Below are 25,046 nucleotides of genomic sequence, written 5' to 3' on the forward strand. Positions count from 1 at the left end.
TGGGTCTGTGCCCCCCCCAGTGGCAGCGATGCGTCCTATGAAGCCGGTGGTGGGTGGTCCAGAAGTCCTGGGGGGGGGGAGACACAGACACAACAGGGCGGAATGAAACAAGGCAGCAGTACAGTTCAAGGGAAATCCAAAATACGTAGTAGCAAGGCAGAAGGCTGGTCAGAGTTACCGGGATTGAAGAGTAGTCAGGAGTCGTTATGGCAGAAGCAGGTCTGGATCTCCTGGGGCAGAAGAGTATCCAAAAATCAGGCAGGTCCGGGGTCACAAAACCAGGGTAAGCCAGAAGCGCGAGCAAACAGGTTCCGGGTGTGAGCTTTGCAGACGATCTGACACCGGAGAGCTGAAAGACAGGGCCTTAAATACTGGGAGAGGTAGTGGGTAATGCAGCGCAGCTGGCAGAGTAATTAGAGCAGAGCAGAGCAGGGACAGGTGGAGCTAGTTAGGCTGAGTAGAGAGAGTGGTGAGCAGAGTGGAAGAAAATTAAGGTGGTAACCCGGTGGAGTGAGAGGCTCATGACAACACCCACACTATCAGACAGTATTGTATGCACATACACATCTCCCTAAACCACATAGTCTCACACACACACACACTAAAGCTCATAAACACACGTGGGGCCAGAGAGGCTGTTCATTGGTTGTGTTTTTCTCCCTTTTTCTCCTATTCCCCCTCCTCCTCTTTTCCTCCAACTTGCCTCTTAATCATAATTAGCCTTCTAGTGATCATCACTCAGCCATTTCCCTCAGACCCTGCCCCCTCTCCTCTCTCCTTATCCTCTCCTCCCACATTTAAAACTCTCTCTCTCTCTCTCTCGCTCTCTCTCTCTCTCTCTCTGTCTCTTTCTCAGAGGGAGGCCTGGTGATGGGATGTGTAAATAAATCCCCCCCCTCTCCTTCAGTCTTCCATCGCTCAACTGAATTCAAAGGGGCTTTATTGGCATGGGAAACATGTTTACATTGCTAAAGCACTCTCTCTCTCTCTCTCTCTCTCTCTCTCTCTCTCTCTCTCTCTCTCTCTCTCTCTCTCTCTCTCTCTCTCTCTCTCGCTCTCGCTCTCTCTCTCTCTCTCTCTCTTCTGCTTGCTCCATCCACGTGTTGTCTCAGTGGTTTTCAGTATGGACAGTAGGGAGACACAAGGCTCCTGGCTGCATCCTTCTCCCCCCGCCGTCAACCTCCAGACTCGGGTGACAGCAGCTTAACCGGAGGCTAGCTTCGTCACGCTCCTAGGACCGTGACCAACCGCCTCCACCCCCTCCCCTCCACACCTCCCCCCTCCCATCTCCCCAGCCCCCTACTAACCCCCCAACCCCCCCCCCCCCCCCCCCCCCCGTGACGCGTCTCCACTCGACTCACCACATCAGGCAGGCAGCAGGCAGGCAGTGAGAGGCAGCCTCAGTTGCAGGAGCAGGGAGAGGAGCAGGAGGAGAAGAGGTGTTGTGTGATGATGGAGGCGGCCAGCTTTGACAACGAGGAGAGCTTTGACGTTGACGATGCCTCCTGTCTCTCCCAACAGAACCCGGGGAACAACTCCCCAGCCAAGAGGCAGAACAAGGTGATCAAGGAGACCAAGATAACAGTGAGTACCCTGGAGCTCCAAACCCAGAACCTCTCCATCTCACTACCTTTCTCTCTCTGTGTCTCCCTCACTCTCTCTTTCTCTCTCTGTTGTTCTCACTCTCTATCTCTCTCTGTTTCTCTCTCGATCTCCCTCCATCTCTCCTTTTCTCTCTATCTCTGTCTTCCTTACACTCTCTCTCTCTCCCTCTCTCTCTCTCTCTCTCTCTCTCTCTCTCTCTCTCTCTCTCTCTCTCTCTCTCTCTCTCTCTCTCTCTCTCTCTGTCTATCTCTGTTGTTTATTTTCTCTCTCAGAGCAGCAGCAGCCTCAGACTGTGTTTAAGATACAGATCCTGAGCACAAGTCAGTCATTACACCAGGTAGAAACAGCAGATGTGACAGAATGTTTATTTTTAGCTAGGATGATTCCCTTTTGAGATAATTGAACAGAAGGAAGAAGATAACAGTGTTTTTACCTGACAATAGGCTAGATGTGTGTGTATTTCATTCAACCATCTGTCAACGTTAAAATGTTTTGCATCTACCCAGTATGCTACAGTGTGTCCGTGTAGCAGTGTAGTCTCTGTGTTTGGCTGCAGATCTCTGTGGAGTAATGGGGGAAGCCACAGTGCAGGAACACTGCCACCACACCAAACAGCCTATTGGATAGAACATTAGTCTTAATCAGTGGGGTTTCCACAGGTCAACAGCTAATCTGTTTCTCATGGACGGTACTGTGTCTACTCCATTCTATTGATTTAGATCAGTCTTGTGGGTTTGGGACTGAGGCTTGCATAAGCAATGAAGAGTTTCAGATTTTTCTCAGTTCACAGAAGCTGGCGCAGACTTTGAGTAACAATAGGTCTCCCATGCAGCAAAGTTATTTTGTATGATGTATGATGTATGGGTTTTGATTTTCTTGAAAAGCCGACGACCTTTGTAGCTGACAGTTGACATCTCTGGGTATATTTAGAGTATATTTATCTCTGACAGACCCAGAATCTGACTAGTCCTCTGAGTCTTCTTCTCTAGAAGCCGTAGAAATGTATTATATGTGTGTAACGCTGTATCCCTCCCAACCCCCAATGGTCCACACATCTAGCTGCAGGCCAATGCAGTTCACCCAGGACTGCATTCACCAAACCACAACGTTTATATGGAAGCCAACACTTCCACATTGCAGCCATGATTCTAATTCCGTTCTCCTCTCCATCAACAACAGCTAATGCAAACATTTACATCACACAAGCAGCTTGAATTCCTAATTATAACTCACTACTCCCACGTATCCATAACAAGCATTTATTAAACTCATTATACTCAGAAATGTATCAAACTAATTTCTAGCAAATGAGGGTTTTGAGTGGACCACATGTAACCAGATCTATGTAAAATATCCCTCAGAGAGTCTAAGTTGTTCTGACACTGGACCTGGTGGTTATGTAACCTATGGGTCTATAATGATGAATGTGTGGAGGAGATGGTGAGTGCTGGGCTGAGGGCTAACAGACAGAGGCAGTTCTGTGTGTTCCCAGCGTTGGTTCTGCTCGGTGGGCTCACTGACCTGCTCCAGCCACGGGAGCTGTCAGTCTGCCTATTGTGAAGCCCCACAGACCTGCACCGAGAGATGCAGCAAGGCCAGTTTCCATGGTTACAAAAGCAATAGCACAATGATTAATGGTGCTGAAATGGAAAACGCTGCCATAGGAAACACTGGAGCCATTCAGAAAAAGAACTGAATTGATATTGTGGAAAAATAGTTTTTTGTTTGTTTTGTTCTTATATATATATTTTTTTTTTTACAGGTGAGCTTTGTTTTGATAGGGCTTGATTGATGGCATTGTTGACAAAGGATTGGGGTGCTCTTGTGCACAAAGGAGTCAGTGTACTATCCAATCCTACATAAGCCATGATGGTTACTGTGCTTTACTAGTCTGTACACATCCCCAACATTTAACCATGATGTCATATCTCCATGCTGCTTTCTGTAGAAATAGGAATGGATCAAGCACTGAAGATCTCAGAAAAGGAGACCACTAGATTAGGCTGCATTCATTCCATTATTTTTGCAGTTTTGTACTTTGCGGTGTAAAGAGAAATCGTATGAATGGGTAATTGGTCTGTGATAAGTGATATTCATGGCTTTGTTCATTGACTCATTCATTGCGTAGAAGAAGTGGTGTCGTGTAATGATGGAATAATGGGAGGTTGTAGTCGTTGATGCTGTGTATGGTGCTCATCATGATGTCAGTCCAGGAGGGTGTTTTTCTGTTGTGCCATGATGCATGTTGCATCACGTGACCTGTCTTTCAGTTGTCATGGACAGATGAACGACTTTAACGTCCACCACTGGAGCATATCTCAAATCCCATTTGGGATGGATCATGGCTCCTCCATCAGAAACAGTGGAGGCTGCTGAAGGGAGGATGGCTCATAGTAATGGCTGGAATGGAGTGAATGGAATGGTGTGTTTAATGTGTTTCAATCCATTTTAATGAGACTATCCTCCTATTTAAAGTACCACCAGCATCCACTGATTTGAGACCAGCAGAGCTGTAACCTTGTTGTTACCTTGTCTCCTCCATATTATGAGGCTGGACCTGAGTGTGATGGAATGAACATGCACAGGGCTGAAAGCATCTGAATAGCCGTCCATGTTTTCCACCTCATTAAACATACTCACTCAAGTGCTGTGTGACTTGTTGTTATGCTCTGTGCTGAGAAGAAAGAATAACAGCTGGTTAGAGTGTCACCTGCTGTCGTTTGGAAGATTCAGATGGGTTATTTTGATTATTATTATTTAAAAAATATTTTAGGAAATCGGTCACACAATATTCACTCATTAAATGAATGAGTGAACACAGAGTTGGAGGAAGCCACAGCATACTGAGAATAGTGGAGGATGTCTTGGAGTCTTTTGTTATGGGGGATTGCGCCTTTACAGCAAAAGTAATTTGTCGCTTAGCAACAGTGGCTGAGCACCCTACAGTCTCAGTAATGGTTGAGACAGTCAATACTCTGCCTATAATGAAGTGTTTTTAGGTTTGTAGCATGCTTGCTGGTGTGTGTGTGTGTGTGTGTGTGTGTGTGTGTGTGTGTGTGTGTGTGTGTGTGTGTGTGTGTGTGTGTGTGTGTGTGTGTGTGTGTGTGTGTGTGTGTGTGTGTGTGTGTGTGTGTGTGTGTGTGGTGTGTGTGTGGTGTGTGTGCGTACGTGCTGGGGGAAGGGTTATTTTCTGATAGTGTTACCTAAGGTGGATAGAGATTTATGTGTTGACTTGACAGTGTCTTATGTCTTTAAGCATGGGTTATTTTCCATGCTGTCAGTGATATTTGTGTCTATTCAGCAGAGATAAACCATTCCAATGTGTGAGGTCTAGCTCACAATTGTTAAATGTCCAGGCAATAAATTAACCTTTCTAAATTTGCCTCAGCATTTAGGGTAGACATGACTGTATAATGAATGCAGGTAGAGGACAGACTGTCCCTCTGTTTTTTATTTTTGTTTTTTATTTTACCTTTATTTAACTAGGCAAGTCAGTTAAGAACAAATTCGTATTTACAATGACGGCCTACACCGGCCAAACCCGGACGATGCTGTGCCAATTGTGCGCCGCCCTATGTTTGGTTGATTAGGCAAACTGGCACTTGTCAACACTGTCTGCTGCTAGGATACAGTGTAATTAGTCTGTTCTAAACTACAGGAAGGTCCATACACCATGTGAGTCATTCATAAGCAAGGACCCTGCCTGGCTCCCTTAGAATCTCCATAACCCTGTCAGGCTGAACCATAACACCTTCAATTTGCTGACCAACTAAAAATCTGTCCAAAAACATAAACTACTATAAACCACATAGAGTGCTAACAGTGCATAAAAATTCTCCCTGATTTTCATAGAGGAAATGAATATTAATCTCTGAGTCCTAACAGCGTAGCAACTCACTAAGAGCCCATAAAAGAGTAGTGAGCTATTGAGACAGCCATGCTGCAGATAAATGGTCTCATTTTCTGGAGGATGTGAGCAGGAGATAAACAACAGCAGTGATAGATAGTCAGTGTTATGGAAAATCTGGTGCCCATAACAATCAGTATGATCTCTCAGGCAGAAAATGAACAAAGTGACTGGGCTCCACCAAGTATGTACAGTGGGGGAAAAAAGTATTTAGTCAGCCACCAATTGTGCAAGTTCTCCCACTTAAAAAGATGAGAGAGGCCTGTAATTTTCATCATAGGTACACGTCAACTATGACAGACAAAATGAGAAAAACAAATCCAGAAAACCACATTGTAGGATTTTTAATGAATTTATTAGCAAATTTTGGTGGAAAATAAGTATTTGGTCAATAACAAAAGTCCCTCAATACTTTGTTATATACCCTTTGTTGGCAATGACACAGGTCAAACGTTTTCTGTAAGTCTTCACAAGGTTTTCACATACTGTTGCTGGTATTTTGGCCCATTCCTCCATGCAGATCTCCTCTAGAGCAGTGATGTTTTGGGGCTGTCGCTGGGCAACACGGACTTTCAACTCCCTCCAAAGATTTTCTATGGGGTTGAGATCTGTAGACTGGCTAGGCCACTCCAGGACCTTGAAATGCTTCTTACGAAGCCACTCCTTCGTTGCCCGGGCGGTGTGTTTGGGATCATTGTCATGCTGAAAGACCCAGCCACATTTCATATTCAATGCCCTTGCTGATGGAAGGAGGTTTTCACTCAAAATCTCACGATACATGGCCCCATTCATTCTTTCCTTTACATGGATCAGTCGTCCTGGTCCCTTTGCAGAAAAACAGCCCCAAAGCATGATGTTTCCACCCCCATGCTTCACAGTAGGTATGGTGTTCTTTGGATGCAACTCAGCATTCTTTGTCCGCCAAACACGACGAGTTGAGTTTTTACCAAAAAGTTATATTTTGGTTTCATCTGACCATATGACATTCTCCCAATCCTCTTCTGGATCATCCAAATGCACTCTAGCAAACTTCAGACGGGCCTGGACATGTACTGGCTTAAGCAGGGGGACACGTCTCGCACTGAAGGATTTGAGTCCCTGGCGGCGTAGTGTGTTACTGATGGTAGGCTTTGTTACTTTGGTCCCAGCTCTCTGCAGGTCATTCACTAGGTCCCCCCGTGTGGTTCTGGGATTTTTGCTCACCGTTCTTGTGATCATTTTGACCCCACGGGGTGAGGTCTTGCGTGGAGCCCCAGATCGAGGGAGATTATCAGTGGTCTTGTATGTCTTCCATTTCCTAATAATTGCTCCCACAGTTGATTTCTTCAAACCAAGCTGCTTACCTATTGCAGATTCAGTCTTCCCAGCCTGGTGCAGGTCTACAATTTTGTTTCTGGTGTCCTTTGACAGCTCTTTGGTCTTGGCCATAGTGGAGTTTGGAGTGTGACTGTTTGAGGTTGTGGACAGGTGTCTTTTATACTGATAACAAGTTCAAACAGGTGCCATTAATTCATGTAACGAGTGGAGGACAGAGGAGCCTCTTAAAGAAGAAGTTACAGGTCTGTGAGAGCCAGAAATCTTGCTTGTTTGTAGGTGACCAAATACTTATTTTCCACCATAATTTGCAAATAAATTCATAACAAATCCTACAATGTGATTTTCTGGAGAAAAAAATTCTTAATTTGTCTGTCATAGTTGACGTGTACCTATGATGAAAATTACAGGCCTCTCTCATCTTTTTAAGTGGGAGAACTTGCACAATTGGTGGCTGACTAAATAATTTTTTTCCCCACTGTATATCACGTTGCGTAGCGTTGTGTAGCGTAGCATTGCGTGCCATGCGTTACATTAGAAGGAGTCTACGACACTTCTATGTGTGTGTTTCTACTACTGTATCTTATGTGGTGTGTGGAAGCATACATATATGCAGACTTTTAGGTGTGTGTGTGTGTGTGTGTGTGTGTTTGTGTGTGTGTGTGTTCGTGTGTGTGCCTGTACAGTATGTGATGTGTGTGTTCGTGTACAGTATGTGATGTGTGTGTTCGTGTACAGTATGTGATGTGTGTGTTTGTGTACAGTATGTGATGTGTGTGTTCGTGTACAGTATGGGATGTGTGTGTTCGTGTACAGTATGTGATGTGTGTGTTCGTGTACAGTATGGGATGTGTGTGTTCGTGTACAGTATGTGATGTGTGTGTTCGTGTACAGTATGTGATGTGTGTGTTCGTGTACAGTATGTGATGTGTGTGTTCGTGTACAGTATGTGATGTGTGTGTTCGTGTGTGTGTGTCTTTGAATGATGCATCTCCTTTCTCTTGCCTGTCCGTACGTGGGTGTTTGTGCATACATAATAGTTGTGCATACATAATAGATGTCCAAGGGGAGAAGATCATGTATCTCAAGTCATTGATAGAACTGCTTTCAAGAAGGAGCTGTAAATGTCTTACACTGCAGACGGCTGGTTGCCTTCAGGAAAGAATGGAGCTCATGTTTGTATTTATTACAGATTAAGAATAGGTTTTATGGCTTGCTTCCTTCAGTTTGACAATTTCTTCTCAGCCAGTTCTCCAAATCTCTCCCTAATTCTAAATCGTTTGAACTCCCAATAGGCTCAATGATTTGCAACACAATGCTTCAAACAATGTCATATTTAATTAAGCAAATATGGTAATCAGCGAGTAGAAGTCTTAGTATCTTTTGAAACTATTGCACAGTGTATTTTTTCCTTGTCATGCTGTGGTTTAGCCAAGCAGTGAACATGTAATACATATTTGTGCATCTGAGATTCAGCATGTCTGGATGTCCATGTCGTCTGCTGGGACAGCATTGGCAGTATGGCATAGATAGAGGGCATGTTGTTGTGCCAGCAGGGAGAGGTTACAGATGGTGAACATTACATAATTGCTGTCCTCTAAGGGTAATTGAAGACGCTGTGTGTATTCAGTCTGAGTGCTGGGTGTGTTTAGTTGTGACTCTGCTCTACACTGGTTTGGGTTGTTGTTGGTTGTATCACTGATTGTAGGTCTTTTTCTTTCTTTCTTTTTTTAACTTCAGTTTATTTAGTCAATATTTTCGTAACTATTTTTCTTAAAACTGCATTGTTGGTTAAGGGCTTGTAAGTAAGCATTTCACGGTAAGGTCTACACCTGTTGTATTCGGCGCATGTGACAAATATAATGTGATTTGATTTCTCTCTGTTATGGTGTTGTTTTAGTTTATCACAAATAAGTGAAAGGATCGTAAGGACCCCCTCTCTTTTCTCTCCCTCCTTCTCTGTCCCTCTCCCCTCCATCTCTCCCTCCTTCTCTGTCCCTCTCCCCTCCATCTCTCCCCCTCCATTTCTCCCCTCCCTCCCTCTCTCCCACTCCACCTCCGAGGGTTCTCTGTCTCACCATCTTGATGACCAACACCCCCTGAGAGTATTTACTAATTCCTGACCTTTACTCCCGTCCTCATGACACAGACACAAACCGAGCCTCCATGTCCTGTTTCCAAATGAGAAGCTTCTATACACAACTCCCATAAATTCCACCTTTGATGTCTGTTCTAACCATCGCGTTTCCAACACATTAATTCCTGAGAGTTGAAGCTAATTAATCTCTTACCCTCCTCCTCTTCCTTTCTTTCTTCCTCTCCCTCTGATGTCTCAAAGAAACCTCTCTCACTTGTCTCTCACTCTCTTGAATTCGTCTCACTATTTTTTGCATTCAGATCAACTGCGTCACCTTTCCACTGCTCAGTGTGACACCAGATCAGCCAGAGCAGCAGCTTCTGAAGCCCAATGAGTGGAGCTACTGTGACTACTTCTGGGTAAGATAGAGCCTGACATCTCTAAACCACTATCCAGCTCATAGAGGAAGATCCCTACTGCCTATGTTTATAGGAATCTCAACGCTGTTACATATGACTTTGAATCCAATAGGGTAGATTTTGTCTGTCATATTAACGCCGATTCATGTGTCTACAAACATGATTGTAACAGAAGCCTCTTTTCACTAAACTGTGATTTGGATGGTTGTTCTTGCTCCACTGAGTCATGTTCTCTGTGGCTGTCTGTATTTCCTGTGGCATAATGTGCTCCACTCAGCCACAGCTCAAGCTCATTGTGTGAAATCAATATGTCACCTCTGGTTCACGTGGTACCAGCACATCACTCCCTGTCGCATCCACATCCTGTTACACATAGTGGGATGTGCTGCTCCTTGTTCAAGCCTTAGACACACACACCCAAATGACGCTCACACCCACTCCTTGGCACATATGTGTAGTTCTCTGACTCATACACACACATTTTTAGTCATTTAGCAGAAGCTCTTATCCAGAGTGACTTACATTAGTGAGTGCATACATTTTCCGGTGCTGATCCCCCGTAGGAATCGAACCCACAACCTTAGCGTTGCAAGCGCCATACTCTACCAACTGCATCATGCTCTACCAACTGAGCTACACAGGACCTCTGCACGGGACACTCTGACTCCCCACCACCCCTCACCACTCACATACACTCAATGTAAACAATGTCATTTTCTCCATGAAATGAAGTCTGTGGCTGTATTGGTCTGTGTGTGTGAGTGATGCTCCATCCTCTCCCTCAGACTGACAAGAAGGACCCCCAGGGGACCCCCTCTGTGGGCGGCTTTGAGGTGCTGCTGCAGAAACAGCTGAAGGGCAAACAGATGCAGAAAGAGATGGCTGAGTTCGTCCGGGAGAGGTAACACAACATAGATTTGATTTTGTATCTATGTATTTTGTGGGTTGGGAAATGTTATTGATTCTCATTGTCTTATCTTTTTTGATGGTAATCTTATTTGGACTGTTGTTCATGTCTTATCAGGGTATTATCATGTCATTATCATGTTGTTATTGTAGTGCATGTGTTATTTTGTCCTTTACAACCTGGCTCCACTATATAGTATCTATTCATATATTTACATTGTATTCATTTAGCAGATGCTCTTATCCAGAGCGACTTACAGGAGCAATTAGGGTTAAGTGCCTTGCTCAAGGTCACATCGACCGACTTTTCACCTAGTCGGCTCGGCGACTGGCCCAACGCTCTTAACCGCCAGGCTATCTGCCGCCCAGGTATATCATCCCTATGAACATTTGAATTCAGATAAATGTGTTGTACCGTACTAGGTTTATAACGTTAAGTTGTAGATGTACATACAGTTGACATCCTAAACATACGCTTTCAATAGGCTTCAGCATAGCAAGAGGCCCCACTTTGCGCCCACAACAAAAGTCTCCATTGACTCAATAGACTTGAGAATTAAGTGAACTTCCACTTTATCCCCTGACCGCAGTCACACAATTCATTTAAAGGCCCCTTTCCCCCAAATCCTAATTCAGGGCTGACCTTTCTTCATTGGTTCAGTGTGCCAGCTGACCTTCAGCTGACCGTAAATTGTGATGTCAGATTCTGGCCATATCCATGTCTTTGGAATGGCCTTCGTGACCTTCCGTAGAGGACAGGTTTACTCAGATGTGTATGGTTAATGGTTATTCGTAGGATATTTGAATGTCACAGAAATATGGCTGGCCTTTCTGAGTCGCCCTCAGGGTGATCATGAGTAAATGGCCTCACCTCATTCCAATCTCTGGCCTTTCCACAGGAAAGTGCATTAACTCACATCCAGGCTGTTGTTACAGGATATTGTTTGATATTTTCTCTCAGCATAGAATAGGCTTCTGCCTTTGAATATCACAGAGGCCACAGTGCTGTATGTCTTTGGGTGTCAGTGATGTAATGGAGGACAGTGTCTCCATGCCCCAATGCTCCTTTGAAACTCTGTTAGCTTTAAAAAAAAAAATCTCCTCTATTCAAAAACTTTTGGTCTTCCCTCGAGTCCCAAACACATGGCTGTGTTTGTCTGTTGCAGGATAAAGATTGAAGAGGAATACTCTAAGAACCTCTCCAAGCTCTCCCAGAGCCCCTTGGCTGCTCAGGAGGAGGGGTGAGTGAGTCAATAGAATAGCTTTCGATTCTTTCTATATTCTTCACCATGAACCTGGTTGCTGCTTGGGTGTTTTCCCATCCATTCTGTCCAGTTTGGTTGATGTCTCTTGTTTGATCCCATTCCAGAACCCTTGGGGAGGCTTGGGCCCAGCTGAAGAGGAGTTGTCATGATGAGGCTGAAGTCCACCTCAAGTTCTCCAACAAGGTAGCCTGCTGTCTCGCTAAAAGATACTGTGGATCGCATGTTATAGATTGCATGTACTGTAACAGACAGAGAAAATTCAAAAATCTCCATGTGAACTCATGGAAGTGGACAACATCCATGCTTCACTCATACCTTCAATCAACATTATAAGATGTATTTTCTATGAGCTATGGAGCCCTTAGAGAAAGCTTAGTTGGCAGTCAGTTTATTTATGTGTTCCTTTGGTCAATCCAAGGTCTCTCTGACCACGTCCTGGGGTGTTTGTTTACCTCACTCTGGTCTGACATGGGCAAAAAATATAAAAAAGTGTGGGGCTTACAGCAGCAATTACCAGTGAAGCAAAAACTCTACTGGGTCTGAAGAAAGCTTAAAATAAAGCAGAGGTAGCCTTGAAGCTTTACATAGCCTCCATTGTCTGACTAATTAGTGGTGTCTTCTGATGAGCCCCATTCCGTGGAAATGCAGCATGCCATGATCCCCTCTCCTCTGAGCTCGGAGACACCACAGCTGATGGGATGAGGTTAAGTAACGTGTGGTCAAGGGGAAAAGTGAGAAATCCTCTTGAACGTATAGTGGCCTAAGTGCACTTTTCATGACTATGTTTATCCATGCTTTATGCAGCTAGGTCACATATATCCTGTATAGGCCTACCAGGACTCTAAATCGGTGTATTTATATAGTAGTTACATAGGCAGGTACAATGTAGTTACATTGTAGTTACACATGATTACATATCAATTACAACTGTAATAACTGTACCTCTTCAGCTCCAGTGTGAGGTGGAGAAGCCCCTGCTGACGTTCAGAGACAACTTCAAGAAGGAGTTGAAGAAGTACGATCACCACATCATAGACCTCAGGAAGCAGCTGGCCAGCCGCTATGCAGGCGTGGAGAAGGTATTGACCACTCTAAACCATAGCATCCTATAACCCTTGTCCTACAATTCAGGTTTTCCCAGATAAGTTTTAAATGATCCAAAAATAAATGTCAGAAGAAGTGGTTTAGGGATGATCTGACTACACCACAGCATTATTCTGTTGGACTATTGAAACCATTCAACGTATTATAAGGTTAACCATTTTTGCTCTGAAAAAACCTGTTGCTTTTTGTTGCCTATCTTTCTCCCCATGGTAATCATATAGATTAGACAAATCAATCGATTGGCTTCATATAATCATAATGTCCCCTTCGTTTTATTTTTGTTGGCATCCATTTAACACAGGAGATTTTGTGGGTTTACGGTTCGTGCCTGCCAAGTGCTATGTTTACATTTCCAATACTGTTACATAATATAATAATATAATATGCCATTTAGCAGACGCTTTTATCCAAAGCGACTTACAGTCATGTGTGCATACGTTACAAGCGCCATGCTCTACCAATTGAGCTACAGAGGACCATGGAGAGTAGCCTCAACAGACGAGATGAAGAAAGATCCTGTGACGTGAAATAAGAATAGATTAAGGGATGAGGCCGGGATTTGAGTGGGGAAATAGGTAGCCAACATGAAAGGGCTGTAATGACTGTGGTAATAGCTGTAGGTTCAGTAGATCTGAGGATGAAATGATTCATATTGTTTCTGTATTCACACTGCTGCTTGTGTTGCTGTAGGCCCGTAGAGCCCTGGCAGACCGACAGAAAGATCTGGAGGTGAAGACCCAGCAACTGGACATCAAGCACATGAACAAACACGAGGAGGACATCAAGAAGGCCCGGCGGAAATCCACACAAGCAGGTCAGAGAAACCCGGGTCAGGGGTTAAACACACAACACATCATATGTAGAGCAGCCACATTTCACAGTTCCATGAAACACCAACATAGTTGTGCAGATTGTGCCCCCAGAGAGGAGAGAACATGCACCCTAAGCATGCTGCATTCTCAGGTGTGCTTTTTATTAACTTACCACAGTGTACTTTTAAAGGCAACAAATCGCCTCTCTCCTTTCAAATCTGAGCCGTTCAATTCACCCACAGCTGTGTTTCTTGATAAATCAGCCCTGTATTGCTGAGCAGCCGCTTTTATGTTGCGTAAGCCGCTTTTGAGGCCACTCTTGCGTTACACGCAAATTGCCTACCCTTGTGATGTTGTGCTGCCATTGTGTAAAGTTGTGGTGGTGTTTTCATCAGCAGCAAGAGGCGTAGCCGACAGGGTGAGAACTCTGTTAAGGGAAGCACCCACCGGCACAACACCAGAAACCATTGCAAAAGAGAGCCAGTAGTATTTCAACATGGAAACAAGTTTAATGATCTATTTTTGCGGTGGGATAATAAGCCCGCTGGGAGAGGACCATTACCCACAATCCCCAGGGCTAATCTTTTGGTCGCAGTGAACAAGGGTATCAATAGAGGACTTGTCCCGTCCGGACCAGCCAGGCATCCCAAACAGTCAGATCTGGCAACATGGACCACATGGCCGGGCCTGTAGTGTAAATGGAACAGAGACAGGGGTGCGACCAGTGCAGATATGTTTCACACGCTCAGGGTTCAGACTTGGGGGGAGATTCCCAGACTGTGTTGCCTAAGAAGACAGTGTTTTCCCAAGCAGGAGGCAAAAGGGTTGAGGTGGGGCTGTGCTGCAGTCAGATAGGGAATGTGGGGGCGTTCAGTCAGACATGGATGGGGTTTGAGAGCTCAGACAGGAGGCTGACAAAAAAAAACATTGCATTATCATGTGCTTAGGAGACAAACACATCTTGCTTTGAATTTATAGTTGAATGTGGAATCATAGTTGGCATGTTCATAGTGAATATGCTTAATTCATGAGGTTATGATCAGCCATGCAGTACAACGCCTGGGGCTCCCATTTCTTTGTATTCTAGATAGTATGATGGTACAAATAGTTCTGGTGCCAAGGTCGTAATTGCTTTTTCATACATATCTATGCACACACTTTAGAGGAAAAAGACAACATGAAAAAGTAAATTAATAAAAGCCAGCATCTTGTTCATTCTCTCTCCCACTCAGAGAATTAGTCTCAGTTCACAGCTCTAATCAATAGCTCACGTCAGGCACACTTTAGATGACGTCTGCCTTGTGTCTATCACTTTTTCCAGAGGCAAATGTCATTAAAATCCCTGACCTCATTTCCATATAGATTGAGATGTGCAATTACTGGAGAGGCTGGATTGTAAAATAACTTCCTCCGTAGTTTTGTTTTAGGTTGTTTCTTACACCCTTTCTACAGTAGGCCTTTGTAATGCATGTCTAATAGATTGATCTGAAATGTAGAAGAACGTTTCCATACTAGGTCACATTTGCTTTGCGCTTTTCTTCAACCCTATTGAACCAAGCTTTTATAGAATTAGCATCGGAGGTTAGCCTCTGTATTATGTTGCATCAATAGTCTCACACCGCAACAGGCATGGTTACTGAGTGCCCTCTGCTGGAGACATAGGGACTGAGTACATGCACGCCTTTCCTCATACATACGTTAATTTAGGGCATACATTTAATGTAGTAAATACTTTAAGGCCGTAGTACTTCATCTTTAACTACATCAGTTTAACTGCAAATGTCTACCAGCAACTTAATGTTGAGTTGAGGTCTAGTATTACCTCCTTGTCAAACACACTGTGTTGAATGACCACTCTGTATCTGTTCTCTACAGGCGATGACCTCATGCACAATGTGGACCTGTACAACCGGGCCCAGTCCAAGTGGTTTGAGGAGATGGTCACCACAAGCCTGGTAATACAATTGAACTAACTCTTCATAGTGTCATTGTTGACAACAAACAATAAAAGCTGATCATGTTCATTGTTATCTTTGTTTTGACAGTGAGGTTGATTCCTTGTCTATTTATTTTTCCTCTGTTCTTCAGGAGCTGGAGAGACTTGAGGTTGAGAGGGTGGAGATGATACGACAGAATTTATGCCAGTACACAACGCTGCGACATGAAACTGACATGTTCAACCAAAGTGTGAGTCATGTGTCCATTTCACTTCCAGTACAAGTGGCTGTTCCCTGGAGTCAGTTTACAGTACAAGTGGCTGTTCCCTGGAGTCAGTTTACAGTACAAGTGGCTGTTCACTTGAGTTAGTTTACAGTACAAGTAGCTGTTCACTTGAGTCAGCCTTACAGTACAAGTGGCTGTTCGCTGGAGTCAGCCTTACAGTACAAGTGGCTGTTCGCTGGAGTCAGACAACCAATCTGTCAGTATGACAACCTGGACTCAAGGGTAGAATACAGTAACCGTAACAGCCCTAGACGTAACATAGTAAAAGTAAATCTGGGACATCCCAATTAGTATGATATGTTACATTTCGTATGGTATGTGTTAATTTGTAGCTGTCCATCATCTATTTCGTATGATATGTTACGAATTACAATTTGTATAATATTTGATGAATTGCAATTCGTACAATATGTTACGAATTTGCCAAACATATGATATGTTACGAATTATGAATGATAATGTTAGCTAGGTGGCTAAGGCTAGGGGTTAGGGTTAGGGGTTAAGGTTGGGGTTAAGGTTAGGGTTAAGGTTAGGGTTAGGAGTTAGGTTAGAGGTTAGGGGAAGGTTTAGCTAACATGCTAAGTCAGGGGATTCCAACCTTTTCTGACATGAGAGCTACTTTAAAAAATGAAACAATGTCGCGAGCTACTAATTATTTTCTATCTTTAAAATAGGCACATTCTTCTCTTCTCCTCTCCCCTGCAACTCTTCCCCAGGTCCTTAGTGTACAAGAGAAAGTAGTGCAGTATGTTTTCTGTCAATATACAGTGAGGGAAAAAAGTATTTGATCCCCTGCTGATTTTGTACGTTTGCCCACTGACAAAGACATGATCAGTCTATAATTTTAATGGTAGGTTTATTTGAACAATGAGAGACAGAATAACAACAACAAAATCCAGAAAAACGCATGTCAAAAATGTTATAAATGTATTTGCATTTTAATGAGGGAAATAAGTATTTGACCCCCTCTCAATCAGAAAGATTTCTGGCTCCCAGGTGTCTTTTATACAGGTAACGAGCTGAGATTAGGAGCACACTCTTAAATGGAGTGCTCCTAATCTCAGCTTGTTACCTGTATAAAAGACACCTGTCCACAGAAGCAATCAATCAATCAGATTCCAAACTCTCCACCATGGCCAAGACCAAAGAGCTCTCCAAGGATGTCAGGGACAGGATTGTAGACCTACACAAGTCTGGAATGGGCTACAAGACCATCGCCAAGCAGCTTGGTGAGAAGGTGACAACCGTTGATGCGATTATTCGCAAATGGAAGAAACACAAAATAACTGTCAATCTCCCTCGGCCTGGGGCTCCATGCAAGATCTCACCTCGTGGAGTTGCAATGATAATGAGAACAGTTAGGAATCAGCCCAGAACTAAACGGGAGGATCTTGTCAATGATCTCAAGGCAGCTGGGACCATAGTCACCAAGAAAACAATTGGTAACACACTATGCCGTGAAGGACTGAAATCCTGCAGCGCCCGCAAGGTCCCCCTGCTCAAGAAAGCACATATACAGGCCCGTCTGAAGTTTGCCAATTAACATCTGAATGATTCAGAGGAGAACTGGGTGAAAGTGTTGTGGTCAGATGAGACCAAAATCGAGCTCTTTGGCATCAACTCAACTCGCCGTGTTTGGAGGAGGAGGAATGCTGCCTATGACCTCAAGAACACCATCCCCACCGTCAAACATGGAGGTGGAAACATTATGCTTTGGGGGTGTTTTTCTACTAAGGGGACAGGACAACTTCACCGCATCAAAGGGACGATGGACGGGGCCATGTACCGTCAAATCTTGGGTGAGAACCTCCTTCCCTCAGCCAGGGCATTGAAAATGGGTCGTGGATGGGTATTCCAGCATGACAATGACCCAAAACACACGGCCAAGGCAACAAAGGAGTGGCTCAAGAAGAAGCACATTAAGGTCCTGGAGTGGCCTAGCCAGTCTCCAGACCTTAATCCCATAGAAAATCTGTGGAGGGAGCTGAAGGTTCGAGTTGCCAAACGTCAGCCTCGAAACCTTAATGACTTGGAGAAGATCTGCAAAGAGGAGTAGGACAAAATCCCTCCTGAGATGTGTGCAAACCTGGTGGCCAACTACAATAAACATCTGACCTCTGTGATTGCCAACAAGGGTTTTGCCACCAAGTACTAAGTCATGTTTTGCAGAGGGGTCAAATACTTATTTCCCTCATTAAAATGCAAATCAATTTATAACATTTTTGACATGCGTTTTTCTGGATTTTTTTGTTGTTATTCTGTCTCGCACTGTTCAAATAAACCTACCATTAAAATTATAGACTGATCATGTCTTTGTCAGTGGGCAAACGTACAAAATCAGCAGGGGATCAAATACTTTTTTCCCTCACTGTACCTGGTAAAATAATGGTTAATAAACAAATCTAAGGGGGGCTCTATAAAATGTGTGATTTATTTCCCAAATTATGTTTTATATTTTCCCAAATTATGTTTTCTCAGTTTTATTTTTCCTGGATTAAGATTATTTTTGTTTTTCACTTTCAAAATTACAACGAAATTGGATGTTCTGAGTCCATGTCAATGCTAAAATCACATCAGAATACCCTTTTTTCTAGGTCTGGAAGAAAATGAACACATTTAGATTTTTGATTTTTGAGTGTAATTCCCCTTTAATTGTGCATCTGGCCCTTTACTTGTGCATCTAGAGAGTGAGCAATGTGCCATCTAATGAGCCCATCTAGCAATGGTTCTGTACTGCTGATGCTCATTTCATGGCAAAGTTAGCAAATGTGACCGACTGCTTCGATTCGGTCTTATGTAGCAAAATGTGAAATGGTGTTTTTTACATTGGGTAAAAGTAGAGATGGTATATCAAACACTGCAGTTGAGGAACAATGGGAAAGTTATTCTGCTTTGAAAGTTGATAAACTTGTAACCCCACTTTTGAGAAAATGTCCCTTGAATGTTTTGGTAAACCTACTGGAGAGCTCTTCTTCTACACCCATTCAGCATCGCTCACACCCTCTTAAGCCTTAGCCCCAACCATCTCTTTAAGGATTCACATGTGAGGCCATATGGTAAACACATGCTATATCAAATAAAATCTAAGTTTATTTGTCACATGCACAGGATACAGAAGGTGGAAACGGTACACTGAAATGGTTACTTGCATAGTAGCAATATCAAAAACAGAAAGTATCCAGATTAAAATATTTTATAAATATTTTATAATTATTAGATGACGCTTGCCCGACACACTTGTCTAAATTGATGGGTCATGTGAAGGAAATGCTATAACCACCCCCCAGCCACATCTAGCTAAGTGAATGGGTCACTATTGTCTAGACATGTACACATGTTCATGAAATACAGTAGATGGCCATAATCAACCCCAGACACACCTGGCTAATTTGATGGGACTCATGACATGACTCATGTAATAATCCGGCGAAGTGGAGTCTTTTGTTTAGACATGTAGCTAGCTAGGTAGCTAGCTAGCTAGAAAACAATGAACCGGCATAATCCCAACTCATAGCTAGCTAACATTAGGCTATAACTAGCAATGCAAATGGAGTTCTGATTCGAATAATATTACTACACAGATCATACACGTAACGTTCGCTAGCTTTAACTTGCACATTTTTTCTCATGTAGCTAAACTCTTACCCATATACATAGATGAATGCTTCACGGCAGACTGGAACCATTTAACTCCATTTTGTTTGTACCTACATCTTGTTTGGCCAGTGTCGTGTCAAGTCACTCTGGTTCACAATGACGGTGGAGTGTGCAGAAAGTAACACATCATTTTTTCTGTCGATAGTGCCTGCTAAATTCAAGGCATCAATGTTGTTGAGAAAAGTAGCAAAACGTATGTAGTTCTCGATGGCTAACGTTATATCTTTCAAAAATGAACAGCTCACGTTACAGACAGATGCATGCTACATGGCAGACCATTCCAAACTCATCTCCTGGCATGTCCAGCCCATCCATTATCTCAGCCAATTATGGCTAGTGGGAAGGTTCCTGTCTTTTTTCATGGCTAAACCAACTAGGCTCGTAATTTAACAATTGTATTCGTATTTATGGATGGAATACAAGTTTGTTATTAAGGCACATGAAAGTTCACATGTTCCAGAAGGCATTTCCGCCAAAAAACGAATTTTGATTGAAAAAAAAATGTTTCCATTGAAATGCCTCTCCTGTGAAGCAGTGACGTCCGCCATACACCTAGTTTCCTGAAACGAGTCACAAATAGCAAATAATAGACACAAATGAAATACTTACTCACGATATACAGTCCTTCTGCCAGGTAAGAAATTATTTGGCAGATATTGTGTTAGGTTTGGCTTTTTAAGCCAATAGTGGCTAACCAGGGGTGGGATAATGTCAATGTTGATTAGATTGTAGCTGGGAGCTTGCAGTGTCTGATACTTGTGAGATTTGTTTATGACAGTTTGCAGTGGAATGTGAAAAATGCATGTATTTTCAGAATTGTTGCGAGCTACTCATAGGTGGGCTGCGAGATCGATCTGTTGGAGACCCCTGTGCTAAGTAGTTGCAAAGTAGCTAAAAAGTCATAAGTAGTTGCAAAGTTGCTAATAAGCTAAAATGCTGAAGTTGTCCGTGATGAGATTCGTGCACGCAAACTTTGGGTTGCTAGACGTTCACGTTATACCCGTAACCTTCTGTCTTATGTAACCATACCAAACATATCATACTAATTTGAGTGTCCCGTGTTTAAATTGACTATGTTACGTCTAGTCTATGAGACAAGGCTGGTCATGATCAGCCTAGTTAGTTGATGAGCAATTTCGAACTGTTTTGTTAAAGAATGAAATATACAACATAGGTTGAAGAGGGCCTTAACTTTGTGTGATGATTACCTTCTTTTGGAGAGCATAGTGCTACAGTAAAACAAAATGGTTATCAGTGAAATATGTCATTTGGATTGTGTGGTGTATGTTGATTTTTTAAAGCAGATCCTTTTAGTAAACAATTCTAGATCAAGTATCCCAATACAAAGGATTTGTGCGATGGACTCAGATCAACGTTTTGGCAAGCACGTTTGTTGTGAAAATGCTGGCCAAACAGTTAAAAGGATTTCACCGCCTCCAAACTCGATCACTGTACCCCTTCACCAGCTGTTATCACCCCCTGCTGGCTGCTTCACAGGGCCATACTTGAACAGGGAGATTGAACCCAGATGCTCTCCTCATTTAGGAGGTGCAAACACCTGCAGATTTAACGAGACGCTGAATGTCAGCGTCTAGGGTCATGTGCCGTAACAAGGGTAGTGCCACTTTGGGTGATGGTAAAGGCCAATTACAGGTGGCACACACTACGGATCAGCCTAATAAGGAGGGTGTCCTTTAGAGGGCAACTATAACAAGCTCAGCTGATACCCGCTGGCACACTTCTTTGCCTCCAGTTGTATTTGCCAAAGGCAGCGTGATGTGTCTCCAGATACAGTAAGCTTACCCATGTTCACTATGGATAGCAGTGTCTGGCTCTCCCCTCATTGTACTGTGTTCTGTATGAGTTATCTAAGCATATACATTGTCTATGAGATGTGTCAGTGTTGGCTTCATGTGTGATGAAGGTCCATATGAGCCTGTGTGTGTGTTGGTTGGCAGACGGTGGAGCCAGTGGATCAGCTGCTTCAGAGTGTGGACCCAGCCAAAGACCGAGAGCTGTGGGTGCAGGAGCACAAGACTGGGGAGCTCCGCCCTGTGGACATGGACATATAGACAACTACACTGACATACCTCAAGCAACCAGAGGGTAACACCTCCACCAATCCCAGGCCTCTCACAGAACATACCAACTACAGCTACAGGTGCAGGTGCATGTATGTTCAGGATAGGGTGAGGCCTGCACATTCTGTCTATGATGATATCAGAATAGCACAATGTTATCACGGTGATAACTGAAGAAAAGTTAGCATTCCCAATGCAGTGCTTTTGAACATACAATGGAAAAACAAGAGATAGATCAATAGTCCAAATACCAGCATGTTACAGTAACACGATGTTTGATAGTTTTACTCTGTATAATGAATGCCACTAAACAAGCTTAAACAATTAATTTGTTGTTTATCTGTTGTAAAATTACAAGTTTACACTATTAAGAATGTTTCTGTATTTGAGGATTTGATTGGATGCATTGTAAAACCTCAGAATTTTGGCACATAAACTGAACAACTAATTATTAACATTTCACTTTTGGAATATGAAACATTATGTGATATCCTAGATTAAATATGATATATTTTCATATTTATGCCAATTCATTTTACCTGTCAAGATATGCATGTTTTGGGAAAATATCTTAAATTGACTGTATATGGTTAATTGCATATTTGTGAAATATGGTGGCTGTCTTGGCACTGTAGAACAATGTAAATGGGATGTGTTTACAGAAAGTATATACTCCAAGTTACTGCACTCAATGAACAAGAGTGAATCAACTCATTAAGGTTTGTCATGAACATGAATTGCACATGTCAACATTGATACACATGTCAACCTCTCTCAAAGTTGAACAGGGTAAGATGTTTAGGATTGTGAAACAGCATGTTTGTCACAAGTCACCTCATGTGGCAGATTGGAACATAGGCCTGAGTCTATTTTGGATCAGTGGTGAGACAATGATGACGACGATCCATGTTACAATTAACACCTTTTAGTGCCTAAAGGTTATAAACAGTACCTGGAATGTTCTTGATATATTCTATTCTGCATCAGTGTATATTTGTAGATACAAGCTAGATGTATTTTGCTGTTAACTGTTTAAGTGGCCTTGCACTTTCGGCCAGCTAAATGTTTACCTTGTTGTTTGTCAATGAATTATACAAGGTGTTTCACATAAGGATAATAGTCAACAGATTCTAAAATCATTCATTTATTTGCACGGGCACTTTGTGAGTCAACCATTGCTTAGAGTTGGGAATTGCTATTTGGCATTTATCCTAAATACAGTACACTTTGTATATCCAAGAGGAGTGCTAAGTTGGAAGCTCCAAGTCACATTTTAATGACTCGCAAAGCTCATCAGAAAAAGTAGTCAGTGTTACTTGCACTGGAACCTGTACTTGTCCATACATTTTATACAGTATGCTATTCACAGATAATAGCATAGCCCTTAGCCAACATATCCACCTAAACAAACGTACATAACATAATATAAAAGACTGCATGTTTGTGTGTCTGTCTGTTAGTCTGTCTGTCTGTCTGTCTGTCTGTATTTTGCTGTGGGTTAGTTATTCTGGAAGTATAACAGAGAAGGGATTTATTGTGTTATTGGACCATCTCCTCAAACTATCATTCCTTTCAAATTCAAATCTGGATAATACATTCACGATGACAAGACATGCATACAGAGAAAAGTTTACCGGTACAAAATCTATTCAGTATATACATGCCTTATCCGCATTATTTTTATATGAGAAAATATGAAAATACCATTCAAATGATTTTTTAAAATCAAATCAGATTCAGCATGATTTTGATTTGCATTATTCTATCCCAAACTACTACCGATTGAAATGTTGTACTTGTTGTATAACTTATCCTGCTACAGTATGTGTCAATGTTGTATATTATATGTTTTATGGTAAAGTTCTTACGTTAGAAGTTAATGTACTTAACTAAATCAGTGATTTTGTAGTAATGTTAATGTTGATTTAATTGCCTTTTGGTTACTGATTTCCATTTCTCATGTACATCAATTCAAATGTTTCCAATCTTTAAAGAAATGTCAAATCATTGGTGACCATTGTCCAGACAATATACTGTAGAATGCTGTGTCTACAATAAATAGTTTCCTTGGAAATACGATTTGACAAGACTTAAAAGGGTTTTGTTTCATTATCATATACTGGCTTACGTATGGCTTACTTCAAGTTCTGGGACATGTTTAAATGAATTGGATTCATCCCAATAAGCAGATGAAACTCAGCCTTTTGCCCCGGCTTTTAGAGTCAATCCCCTCCCCTCCGACCGTCTGTGGATTGGCCAGTGAGATACAGGGAGATAGGCCAGGTGGGGGAATACTGACATCAAACCAGGCCATGCATTACTGGGAGCCAAATCAGGCTTTAGAGAGATAATGAGGCAAGCCCTGTGTTTCTGACCTTATAGCTTGGACAGGTTCAGTGCCAAGATGACAGATGTGATTGGAGTTAAAGCACATGTTCTGTAATTAATTATTTCACGTGTGTAATGTATGGAGCAGGCTGCTCCTCAATCCTTTTTTTTTTAAGGGGGTAGATCATCTTTAATATTGCAGATAGATTGTGGGTTCTATCAATGTATTTGTTTGCATCATTTCCAATATATATATTTTTTCTTCTTTATTATTTTCCCCTAACCATTCCACCCTCCCCTAATTGGAGTAAACTAATGGACAACAATACTTAGACTTCTACTTCCAGCTTATGCATATACATTTTACGGGCATGCTACATTGTACCTTAGTTATCCCTCTTCCTGAGTCCCACCCGTCAGCTACCTTCAACCCCTCTCATCTATCCCCTCCCATCTATCTTTATTTTTGATTTCTACTTGCCATATATTTTTCAACTGTGCTGTGACGTTTCACAAAAGTTCTGAACCTTTCTATTCTCATAGTTTGAGGCTGCTCCTCAATCTTATCTCATCAACACTATTGAGCCATTCTCTTAGATTGCAATTATGGTAATTTAGTTATATGTTTACTATTGGTCCTGTAAACAAAGACAGTTATTGTATTTGATACTATAGTATGTCTCTTTTGTCACACTCTGGCTCCAGGACTTGTGTATTTGAGCCAGGGTGTATGTTGTTTGTTGGGTTTTGGGTGTATTTTATGTTTGCAGGTCTGTCACGTTTATTTCTAGGTGAGGAGTTCTGTTGTGTCTATTTCTAGGTTGGTGTTGTGTTTCCTTGTTTGTATTCATTGACTCCCAATCGGAGGTAACGAGTGTCAGCTGTTCGGCTCGTTATCTCTGATTGGGAGCCATATTTAAGATGTAGGTTTTCTTGTGTTAGTTGTGGGTTATTGTTCCATGTTCCAGTGTATCTGTTTATTGGACTTCACGCATCGTCTTTGTTTGTTTTGTTTTTCGTGAGTACGTTAATTAATAAATCATGTTCACTCGCAACGCTGCGCTTTGGTCCGCTTCTTCATATGTAGACGATCGTGACAGAATAACCCACCAAAAGAGGACCAAGCAGCGTAACAAGCGGCAACAGGACCTACCTCCAACGGATTCATGGACATGGGAGGAGATACGGGCTGGAAAGGGTCCTTGGCCACAAATGGAGGAATATCACCGCCCTCGTGAAGAGCTGGAGGCGGCTGCAGCCGAGAGGAGGTGGTACGAGGAGGCAGCGCGGAGTCGAGGCTGGAAGCCCGTGGTTACTCCCCAAAAATTTTTTGGGGGGGGGCACATGG

At 42.7% G+C, this 25,046-nt stretch overlaps 1 protein-coding gene across 1 annotated transcript; it reads left to right on the forward strand.

The window, feature by feature from the left end:
* Positions 1 to 1,452: 1,452 nt before the first annotated feature.
* Positions 1,453 to 21,445, forward strand: gas7a (growth arrest-specific 7a; the record flags this gene model as incomplete). The annotated part of the gene is made up of 10 exons (XM_084144737.1): positions 1,453 to 1,584; positions 9,224 to 9,322; positions 10,108 to 10,223; positions 11,395 to 11,469; positions 11,598 to 11,676; positions 12,444 to 12,572; positions 13,288 to 13,411; positions 15,285 to 15,364; positions 15,498 to 15,596; positions 21,248 to 21,445. 10 exons carry the CDS (start codon positions 1,453 to 1,455, stop codon positions 21,359 to 21,361), a joined length of 1,047 nt encoding a protein of 348 aa, XP_084000863.1. The 3' UTR covers positions 21,362 to 21,445.
* Between the last annotated feature and the right edge of the window lie 3,601 nt (positions 21,446 to 25,046).

This window comes from Coregonus lavaretus, assembly GCF_964263955.1.
Source record: "Coregonus lavaretus genome assembly, chromosome: 28".
NCBI lineage: Eukaryota > Metazoa > Chordata > Actinopteri > Salmoniformes > Salmonidae > Coregonus > Coregonus lavaretus.